Here is an 11,498-nt window from a genome sequence, read left to right as displayed (position 1 = left end):
GTGAACTTAATTTAATTGTTTGGTAAACACTAGTTTAGTGCTCCTGCAGCAATTGCAGTAGTCGTTCTCTTTGGATGGTGGGTCAGACACTTAATGAAATAATTCCCCCAATTTAATCTTATTTTCACAGCATTTAGTAACATTATTTATTTAGTGATTAATTTATTTCAGTCTTATTTTAGGTTTAGGTCTTCCGTACTTTATGTGGGCTCTGCCACATAAAAACCTGACAAAAACCTGAAAGTCATATATAAAGTATACTGTATATTTAAATAGGTATGGCATACTGGCATACTATATATTTCGGAATTTGGCTGTTTATACGCAGCAAAATGAAATTCACAAAGGTATTCGTCTTTCAAAAAAATGTAATATCGCAAACGATTAAGCAACAAAAAATACATATCTCAGTGTAAAATTCTGTTTTATTTAATTTAATTAAATTTTTTTTTAAATTTAGACTAAATTCCTAAACACATTTACTGGATTTGCAAGCCGCGGTGACGCGGGCGGCTCGCTCACGCCTCCTTGTTTGATTGTATCGAAGGCTGTGAGCAGATGACGCAGTGAGGTCCAGTGAAGATGGCTCCTTTTCCGGACGAGGTGGACGTTTTTACTGGCCCACACTGGCGAATGAAGCAGCTGGTGGGCCTGTACTGCGAAAAGGTGTGTACAACTAACTGTCGTTCCTTAATTTTGCAGATTTACGAACAATTTTTTGGAGGTTGGTGTCTGAAGGTGACGCGAACGCCTGCTAGCATGCTAGCTAGCTAGCTAGCGTAATAGCAGCAAGAATTGAGTCAGTCGAAGGAGATGAACTGTCGGATGACTGTCTGACGACTACACTGAGACCCTTTGGTTGATCTGTGGTCAGCGTTACGTGATAGTATTCACGTTTCCAGCAGTGTGGAACCCTATCCGACTCAACCTAATAAAGTTTTTATAGCCACTCCTCTCCGCAGCTAAAAGCTTTTTCTGTTTACTAGCCTAACTAACTTGCAAGATAGCTTATATAACGTGCTTTAAGTGCCACATTGGAGTTTCTAATGTTCTCACAAAGGGTGGTGCATGTATTAATAAGAAGTGTCTTAACAAGACAAGCCAGGTAAGCTCATTTAGCTGCAACAGCTAATGCACGAAGGGTGTGCTTCACTAACCCCAGCTCGGTTACAACACTGATGATTTGACACTCTTGCATACAGCCACTATGTTTACATATACTTATCAGTTACTGTGTCTAATCCTACCAACTGCAACGCTAAAATAGATCACATGGATCTTATGTGATGATTTATTTTGTAAGAAATAACGCAAAGATCTTATTTGATAATTCTTCTTCCACAGCTGTCCAACACCAACTTCTCCAACAACAATGATTTCCGCTCATTTCTCCAGTCCCTGTGCGCCACATTTAAGGAGTTCAAGATGCATGAGCAAATTGAGAACGAGTACATTATCGGGCTGCTGCAGCAGCGCTGCTGCACAGTGTACAATGTACACTCTGACAACAAACTTTCAGAGATGTTGTCACTCTTTGAGAAAGGGCTTCATAGTATTAAGGTAACGATCGACTGGCATTTTAAAATACACATTTTATTGACATGCTATAATCCTATATTTCACTTGATGCAACTTTAAAAATAGCTAACCAGAAAAACATTGGCTTTAGGTAAGGGGAAAAACATGTAGTACAGTGCTCAATTGTTGGGTACCACTCAGTCATTAGAATAAGTATCATGTCAGCAACGCAAAGATTATAGTACATACAAAGACATCAAGGGTTGTTATTTTTCATGTACACATGTAATTTCCGGCACCTCTTCAAAGCGGTTTTACTCACATGCAAAGCAAAATTACCAGCGTTATAATAAATGAGAATTAGTTTTAGCTAACTTACACACTTGGGCAGTCAGTCCCTAAAGGCCCATTGTGCCATGAGAAATCTGCACGTTAATCATACTACACTTCCTTTAAGTGTGGAATGATACTCATTTGTTATATCCACTTTTGTCACAGTTCTCAAGTGTTACAGTTTCACATTTAAAAGAAGAAAAAGGATGAATGAAGTTATTAAGCATGAAGTTAGTAAGTTGAACTGCTTGGAGCAGAGGGAGGGTTATTTTTGTGATCTGCTTATCGAGAGACAAGAGTTATTGTTCTGTCAAGCCATGGGCAAACCTCCACCCCAAGAAATAAGAGGCAAAAATAAAGGCCTTTTTAGAATTATGCAATTGTGTAAACCCTAACTTCCGCTGCCAGTTTGCAAATCAGAAAACATTTTCTATTTTTGCTTTCAGGAGTAATCCTGCTTTCTGTCCCAAGGAAAACTGTCTCCTGGGAAAAACAATACTGTCCTAAATATTTAAATTATATTGAATTCCTGTGTTAAAAAAGAGTTCATGATATTTACCCTGAGAAATGACCCTGAGTAACCCTGAGTAAATCAACTCCTGTAGTAATGACATTAAAATATTTTTGAATAGAAAATAATACTTTAATGTACAACAGTTATTGCACAACACAGCCATTAATGATGATGCAAAATCAAAATGTACTTCTCAATGTAGGGAGTAGTGATTGAGTAAGGTTGATTTGGACACAGACCATGAATTAATCATTGTTGTGTGTTTTTAGAGTGAATATGAGCAGCTTAACTATGCCCAGCAGCTGAAGGAGAGACTAGAAGCTTTTACACAGGACTTTCTGCCCCACATGAAGGAGGAAGAGGAGGTATAAGATGCTCAAATTTCTTTTCCTTTCTTTCTTTTTTTTTTTTTTTTAATATTTTTTTATAATATTTTAATTACCCATTGTGTGGGACATCAATTAAGACTAATTTATGTTGAACAACAAAAGGTAAAAAGATACACTGAAAGTTATCATAAAAATGTGTCTGTTCGTGTCCAGGTAAATTAAACTGTTGCAAGCTGTTTGTAAACTGAGGAGATTCGTTGCAGGTGTTTCAGCCTATGCTTATGCAGTACTTCAGCTATGAGGAGCTCAAGGACATCAAGAAACAAGTGATAGCGCAGCACTGCAACCAACAGCAATTGGACAGTGCTGCGGAGGTGCTAAAAGGCTTCAGTTTGTGGAGCCAGGCGGAGGAGCTCCAGAAAGCCTTCAAATATGCTGATCATGAGAAGACAGATTATGGTGAGTGAGTATATATTTAAGCTGGTGCTTCGTATTTAAGCACATTCTAACTGGTCAAGTAACCCCACTGTTCAATATACGACCTGTTTAGATAAGCATATCAATCAGTTGTCTTTTAGATCTAATGCAATGTGGTAACTCATGTCCAGCAGACATTTTGACTGTCCATTAAGGCATTTCTTATGTTTTGATCAGTTTAGGCATGACTAACTTGTTTATACCTGCGTCTATCTTGCTGCAAAATGTTAAAAATGTATACTTGATAACGGACCTCTGTACTACCAGGACAACGTTTTAACTGTTAAAGTCTCCCGCTTCATGAAAGAACACTCTGTCTTAGAAAGTGGTTGACATTTGTAAAAGGTACACTTCATCATTTTGATATTTGAGAACACTTACGAGCAAAGCTATTCCATACTCTTCCTCAGAACTGGAAAAAAACAGGAATTCCTCCACCCACATCTTCCAGCTCCCCACGGAAATTATGCTGAGGCTGTTCCATTATTTAGGCCCTGAAGATCTGTGTCGCTGCAGTCAAGTGTGCAGCTCCTGGTCAGAGCTAGCTAAGACCGGCTCTTTGTGGAGGCACCTTTATCCTGTGCGCTGGGCCAGAGGTACGCACGAGTTTTATGTACTGGTGAAGAATTAATCCACTCAAGTGTGTAGCAGTGCACAACTAATGAATATTTTTGTCTCCGTTATGTAGGTGATTATTATAATGGCCCCCCTGGGGAGCTCGACCAGGAGCCAGATGAGGAGTGGGTGAAGAGTCGGCAGAACGAGGGTCGTGCCTATCAGGAATGGGATGAGGATGCTGATGTCGATGAGTCTGGTGAGGTTTTGTCTTAGTAAAGGGCTTGTGTCTCATAGCGATTTAAGTGGTATTTAAAGCACAAGCAACTATTACTAATGTAATGTTTCAGACACAAGCTGCCAGAAAGGCATAATTTGGGATGTACTGTTGTATTATAGCTTCCTACCCAGTCATTCCTATCCATTCAGTCCACATTTAGCAAGTTATGTGTGACAAAAACAAACAAAGAAAACCCCCACTTTTATAAATGCTTGGTAATGTTAAGCCCTGTTCCCATTGAACACACTGTTTAAGTAAAATTGCTACTAAATAAACTACAATCTGTGGGTGTCTTGTCACACTGGCTTTCAATAACAGCATAAAATTATCCAGCCAAAACTGACTACTGATGTTGGGGAAAAAAAGTGAATAGAAAAGAACAAATTGAAAATGAGGAAAACTGCTCATAAAAATCAACTCTGAATGCTCCAAAGCTATAGCTGGTCTGCTGTTCAGCAGCCAGTGCTAAAAATTTGATTGTTTCCACTACTGCAAACTGTGTTTGTTTGCGAGGAAATCAACAGTGTGTCGTTTTACAGAAGTTACTCACTCAGGTCGAGCAGTTTTGGTGCACTGGTTCTACGTGACACGTTCAGTGTGAACAGGGCTGTAAAACAGGTTTATGGTTATATGCAGCCTGTGTAAAAGGCAAGTCTTCATTAAATATGATACCTAAAGACATTTAGTGTCTATTTTTGACCTCTACTTTTATAGTTCCTCACTGGTTGCCCTGTTGATATTGGGTAATAAAACTAGATTAAAAATGTAAAGGTGTCTGTTTAAGAGTTTTAAACAGGGCGTCACACATTCGTTCACATGTGGTGAAGCCAGTCATCTTTATTTACTTTTCAAGTATTTTGCTGCTTTTGATCCCAGACTCTGCTTTATGTGTCATCATGGTATGATACACCTCTAGTGTTGCCTAAAGATGTGTCATACCACCTCCAGTTTAAGCTCTGTAATGTGTCACCCATGTTGTTCAATGGTTCATCAGATGTGTCAGGTCAAATTGAGGGCTCCCTTGCAATCAGCACTGCTAAGCGGGAGAAGAGGCTCCTGAATGGGATTATCCAGAATCTTCTTCCAGCTGTCGGTCCTTCTGTCAAGTCCATTGTTCTGGCATATAGCTCTACAGTCTCAAGTAAAATGGTAGGCGGAGCACAAACCTTTATTTTGCTGTTGTACTAGCACAATGTCAAAGCTCAGAAAGCTCGTTGGTTGAGCTGTTGTAAGATAAATGTTCTTGCTTTCCAGGTACGTCAAATCCTCAGTTTCTGCCCCAATATTACTCATCTAGACCTGACGCAGACTGACGTTACAGACTTTGCATTTGACAGGTTAGTATTAAAAATGAATACTGAAATGCTAACTGTTTATGACAAAGCGGATGTACATAAAACTCAGAAAACTTATGTTGAGTCTATCCTTTCCCTTTTAGCTGGTCATCTCTCGGAGCTTGTCACTCTCTGGAGCACCTGGATTTGTCGGGGTGTGAGAAAATCACTGATCACACCTTGAAGAAACTGTCTTTTGGGCTGGGTGACCTCATGTCTTCCACCTGCATTGACAAACGCTCAGACAAGCGAGCCAAGCTTCTTAAGAGTTCCCCAGGTCCCATCACGCTTGTTGATGAGAGAAACCTACATCCAGTGGGACGAAAGCAGGCCATAATTTTCAAGCAGGGGACTGGCCGCTGGGGTGCCGCCTGCACACCCACGCAAGTATGGGTGCTGGATCCTTTGGACCTTGCTGATATTGAGGACGCAGCAGAGTGGAGTCGACGTGGTGGGATGCCGCTTACTGACGCGGAAAGCTTCGTTGAGACACAACTTATGGGAAGTTCGTGCTGTTGCAGGAGGAGCAGGAGGCGGGGGCACAGGACTGGCTCAGATGCCTCATATTTGCATCAGCAGTACGCCTTGTCTGCAGAAGTGCTCTGCGGTCACTCCACCTGCTGCACAAGCGACATGGCCCTCAGGACTTTTACTGGGTCTGAGTCAGGCATGACCAGAAATGGCACAGCAGAATTTCGGACTAAATGCTCCTCAATGGGGAGCCTGCAGTGTCTCCAGCCTGAAAACAGGACTGATCAATCAGAAACGAAGCGCTCACTGAGGTTTCTCAGCCTCTCTGGATGTTATCAAGTCACTGACTTGGGCCTGAGGTAAAGTTAATGCATCAGTCTCTTTCAAACAAACTAAAAACACATCATATATATTTTATGTTTTAGTATCTGTACAGAGGACAGAAACTGCAAAACTTAGAAAATGTATACACAACCACTGACTTCATACCCCAGGACTCAGGTCTCCAGTAATCCCCTGACTGTACACACATAGGAAAATTAGATCAACCAATAGGCAGAACTCTGACCTCATCATGTGACTTTAAATGATGGGCCCCTTATCACCTTAATTAGGTAGAAATGAGGGAATGTAAAGATTGAATACAGGTGTAAAAACAAATTCCTGTTTGTTTCCAGTAAATAAACAGGCTGTTGTATACAAAGAAAAGCTGATACATTAAATTAAAAAAGGTCAACTTTAATGAAAGATAAGTTAGTTTAAATATGAGTTTCAATACAAAGTCAAATACAGAAGTGACTTATGTCACATTTTAGGAGTTAATTAATGCCCTAATTTGTTTTATTTTTATTAATTTAATAATATATATACATTTAGTTTGGCAGTTATGACCTTCTATAAAAATGACTTGTTTTTAGGTAGGTTTTTTGAAGATTGGTAGCAAACTAATATGACGCAGTGGAATGAATGAGTTACTGTGAACAACTGTAAATACCACATTTCGTCAAATTGCGCTGATGAAATTTTAAACTGGAGACCAGCCACAGTACCCCTTCAAACCTTGGTTGTTGCCAGCGTACCCCAAAGAAATGCCTTGTGGTCATTTCCTTATTTGTCTTTGTCCAGGGATAAACACTCTCACAGACTGACAAGGTAAAAACATTCAGCGCCATATGAAAAGTAAACTGCTACTTGCTAGTAGTTCAAATGTAGTCATTTTAAAGCATTAGACAGATTAACTTTAATATCAGTGGTCAAGAGGACATAAAATCACTAGTCATAAAAAACATGACTTTGCTCCAGACTGAGTTTTTAGGTTTTTCCTCCTGGAAGTTATACTTCTACTGCTATTTTTGCTCTTGAATTCCGCCATAGATTTCAGTGTACTGCCATCTCATCACTATACTGAATTAAGACAGAGACATAGGTGCTTTCCAAAATGCATATCAAGTAACATTTCTATCAGCTAATTCAGATTATACAGTGCAGCTCTTATTAGGGTAAGACTGGATTATCTGCATTCATCTAGATGTTCCCACTGTTGGTCTGCATGTTGTTGTAGCTGTAATGAGGTTGCATTGCATTGTGTGTCAGGGCTCTGTCTCAGCGTGGAGGGCTTCCCGTGCTGGAGCATCTCAACCTGTCTGGCTGCCTCTTCATCACTGAGGTGGGGCTGCAGGAGCTGGTGTCGGCCTGTCCTTCCCTCAATGACGAGCACTTCTATTATTGCGACAACATCAACGGTAACACAAGTTAAACCTAAAATGCTGCATGCTCTTCACCTAGTAATGTGTTTTGACATAGGCCTGTGTTAATGTTATACTGTATAAGATGTCACGGTGCTGTTACAGTGTGTGGCAACTATTACAAACATTAATAACCCCACTCGCATAGCATGTGTCCTAGTGTAAGTAACCGATGCCGCTGAGAGAGGAGGTAAGTAGGCATTACAATACATTGATGCCCTTACTGTCCGAACTTTATGTAACACAAAGTTGAACTATTTAATAAAATAATGAAAATATTTAAATGTTGTGGATATGGGGGTGTGTGTCAGATGTTTCTCACTTGTCACGTGGGTTGCAGGTCAGTAGATAACCGCAGTGTGGTGTTTCTCTGCAGGTCCCCATGCAGACACGGCCAGCGGCTGCCAGAACCTGCAGTGTGGTTTCAGAGCTTGCTGCCGCTCTGGAGAGTGATTCAGCAAAACGATGCTATTCTGAAATGTCTCCTTTTAATTGCACTTTATTCTGGGAATACCATTTGCTGTATTTTGTGTCACTTAAAAATATTTCTTGATGAAACTGTAATTTTGCTCCAAATCTTTCAGTCTATATTTCATGGAAATAATGCGGTCTAAAAGGAAAACATACAAGGGTAACAATGGATTTGAACTGTCTGCAAATATCCTGGTTCTTTCTTTTTGGTTTTAAAAAAGTAAAAACCTAGAAAAAAATGAACACCTAGAACTCAGTGTTTTTCTGTAGTTTAAACCAAGTTTATTTTGTCACTAAAATGATACAGATTTACACCAGTCTGCTTCTCCCCTTACTTTGTAACTCATTATCAGCATAGGGTTAATTTTGTTGTTAAATTGAATCTAGCTTTGTCGTTTATTTGATAACGATGTGTGGTGAAACAAAGAAGTGGTCTGAGTTTTGGGTGAAGCTGACTGCTCCAAATGGCACTCAGATTGTTGATGGTTAGGTCCCTACATGTGACTCTTTTTCGCTGCCTTGTGCTGCTGTACATTGATGTTCAGTTCACTGTTGATGCTGGCACAGCGACAGTATGCACAGACATAGGAACTGGTACTTGATGTTGCAGTGTAGTCCTTAACCCCCCCCCCCTTTGTTTTTTTTTACATTTGTGATACTAAAAGTCCAGAAAGAGTTTCTTGCTTTCACTTTTCTTTATGCACTCCAGTGGGCAAAGAAATGGACCAGTGTTCTTGTGAGAAAGATTGAAGAGTTTGTAGAGAAATAGAAAAGCGGGATTAAAAATAGTCAATTGGGAAACGTCTTCAGCGTATTTGGCCAGCTAGAGTACTGCATCATTTATGATACTACAGCAGAATTTATTTTCCTGTTCAAAAGCCTTGCATGATTTCTGTTGAAAATTCACAACAAATTAATAAAAACATCTTGGAGTTAGAAACTGTGCAGTTGGTTATTGTTATTGTGTTAACAAAAAAGTATCGAACCACCAACCTTCTAAGTAGTAGGTGACCTGATCCACCACCTGAGCTACAGCCAACCCAATGTCAGTAAAGTGCCAGAAAATCCTCCATGCATCTTGGCAACTTTCAACAAATTATGACTCCATAGTAGAAATATAGTATCTTAAAAATGTTCTTTTATCAGAATCAGAATACTTTATTAATCCCTGGGGGAAATTATTTTTTGTTACAGTGCTCCATTATAAACCAACATTAAGACAAGACAGACAATACGCTAACTAAGAATAGTACAATATATACATATATATATATATATACATACATAAGTCACTCATAAATAAATAGCTGGAAAAGAAACGTGTAGTTGTAGCAGTAACCAGTGTGTTAAGTGGATGCGTTGTACAGGGAGATGGCCACAGGCAGGAAAGATTTCCTGTGTCGTTCAGTGGTGCTTTTCGGTAATCTCAGTCTCTCACTGAACGAGCTCCTGTGACTGACCAGCATGTCATGGAGTGGGTGGGAGGTGTTATCCAACATTGTCTTTATCTTGGACAGCATCCGCCTCTCCGACACCACCTTGAGGGAGTCCAGCTCCATCCCCACAACATTACTGGCCTTACGGATTAGTTTATTAAGTCTGTTGGCATCTGCGACCCTCAGCCTGCTCCCCCAGCATGCAACAGCATAGAGGATCGCACTGGCCACAACAGACTCATAGAAAATCCTGAGCATTTTCTGGCAGATGTTGAAGGACCTCAGTCGCCTCAAAAAATAGAGATGACTCTGGCCCTTCCTGTAAAGTGCTGTGGTGTTTTTAGCCCAGTCCAGTTTATTGTCAATGTGTACTCCAAGGTATTTATAGTTCTCCACAATGTCAACACTGACCCCCTGGATTGAAACAGGGGTCAAGTGTTTCCTGGTCTTCCTGAAGTCCACGATCAGTTCCTTGGTCTTTGCCACGTTGAGTTGCAGATGATTCTGCTCACACCACGTGACAAAGGAGTCGACCACAGCCCGGTACTCTGTCTCATCATCCCTGCTGATGCATCCAACCACCGCAGAGTCATCAGAAAACTTCTGAAGATGGCAGGTCTCTGTGCAGTGGCTGAAGTCTGTGGTGTAGAGGGTGAAGAGGAAGGGGGAGAGGACAGTCCCCTGTGGTGCCCCTGTGTTGCTGATCACCTTGTCAGACACACACTGTGGGAGACGTACATATTGTGGTCTTCCTGTCAGGTAATCAACAATCCAGGACACCAGAGAAGCATCCACCTGCATCGCTGCTAACTTATCACCCAGGAGGGTCGGCCTGATGGTATTGAAAGCACTAGAAAAGTCAAAAAACATGACCCTCACAGTGCTCGCCGGCTGGTCCAGATGGGTGTAGACACGATTGAGCAGGTAGATGATGGCGTCCTCAGTTCCAAGACGAGGCTGATAAGCGAACTGAAGGGGATCCAGGTGTGGTCTTACTATGGGTCGCAGCTGATCCAGGATGAGCCTTTCCAGGGTCTTCATGATGTGGGAGGTCAGGGCCACTGGGACGTGGCGTCTTTGGTACAGGGACGAGGCATGATGTCTTCCACATCACTGGGACCCTCTGCAGACTCAGACTCAGCATAAACAGTTTATGAAAGACTCCACACAGCTGGGGGGGCACAGGTCTTGAGGACGAGGGGACTCACTCCGTCTGGTCCAGCAGACTTGCCTGAGTGAAGTCTCCTCATTTGCATCTCAACCTGGTATTGAGTGAAGGTGATGGGTGGGGGGGGGGGGGGGGGGGGTGTCAGGAATCTCACAGGAGGCAACAGCGCCATGTGAAGAGAGAGGCTGGCACAGTGGTGTGGCTCTGGATTCCAGGCTGACTACAGGTGAGGTTGTGGGGGTGGGAGCAGACACTGTGGTGTCGAATCTATTGAAAAACAGATTCAACTCATTAGCTCTATTCTCACCTCCCTCAGCTCCCCTGCTGTTGGTTGGCCTGAATCCAGTGATGGTCTTCATGCCCCTCCACACCTCTCTCATGCTGTTCTACTGGAGTTTCCACTCCAGCTTCCTCCTGTAATTGTCCTTAGCCTCTCTGATCTTGTCCTTTAGTAACACCTGGACCTTCCTCACCTCCTCTTTATTGCCCCCTCTGAAAGCCCTCTTCTTGTCGTTGAGGAGGGCTTTGATGTCCTTAGTCACCCACGGCTTGTTATTTGGGTAACAATGAACAGTCTGAGCTGGAACAATGGAGTCGGTGCAGAAAGTTATGTAGTCTGCAGCAGGTTTTGCTGCTACAAAGGCTGCCGACAGCCTCAAGGGATGTTTATAAGAAATCTGCCACATTTAAAAAATGTCAAGGCATACCCAACAAAGGAGTCTGCATATGAGCATCTTTTTTTTTTAGTTTCTTAATTTAATTATGCTGTCACTTTTCTTCACATTTAAACTATAAACTGGCAGTTTGATGAAGGACTTTTGTTGGTAATTTAATATAAAAATGCTGACTGTAAGGAAAAAACAAACA

At 41.5% G+C, this 11,498-nt stretch overlaps 1 protein-coding gene across 1 annotated transcript; it reads left to right on the top strand.

The window, feature by feature from the left end:
• The first annotated feature begins 535 nt into the window (after window positions 1-535).
• fbxl5 (F-box and leucine-rich repeat protein 5) lies at window positions 536-8,967 on the top strand. Its single transcript, XM_084921148.1, has 11 exons — window positions 536-666; window positions 1,345-1,560; window positions 2,635-2,730; window positions 2,958-3,153; window positions 3,582-3,767; window positions 3,860-3,985; window positions 5,001-5,155; window positions 5,261-5,343; window positions 5,445-6,170; window positions 7,405-7,553; window positions 7,933-8,967. The coding sequence occupies exons 1-11, from the start codon at window positions 583-585 to the stop codon at window positions 8,007-8,009; spliced, it is 2,094 nt and encodes a 697-aa protein (XP_084777274.1). The 5' UTR covers window positions 536-582; the 3' UTR covers window positions 8,010-8,967.
• The last annotated feature ends 2,531 nt before the right edge of the window (window positions 8,968-11,498 follow it).

Source organism: Perissodus microlepis, chromosome 23, assembly GCF_051167445.1.
Source record: "Perissodus microlepis isolate ML-2025 ecotype Zambia chromosome 23, ASM5116744v1, whole genome shotgun sequence".
Taxonomy (NCBI): domain Eukaryota; kingdom Metazoa; phylum Chordata; class Actinopteri; order Cichliformes; family Cichlidae; genus Perissodus; species Perissodus microlepis.
This window is presented reverse-complemented; position numbering and strand designations above follow the sequence as displayed.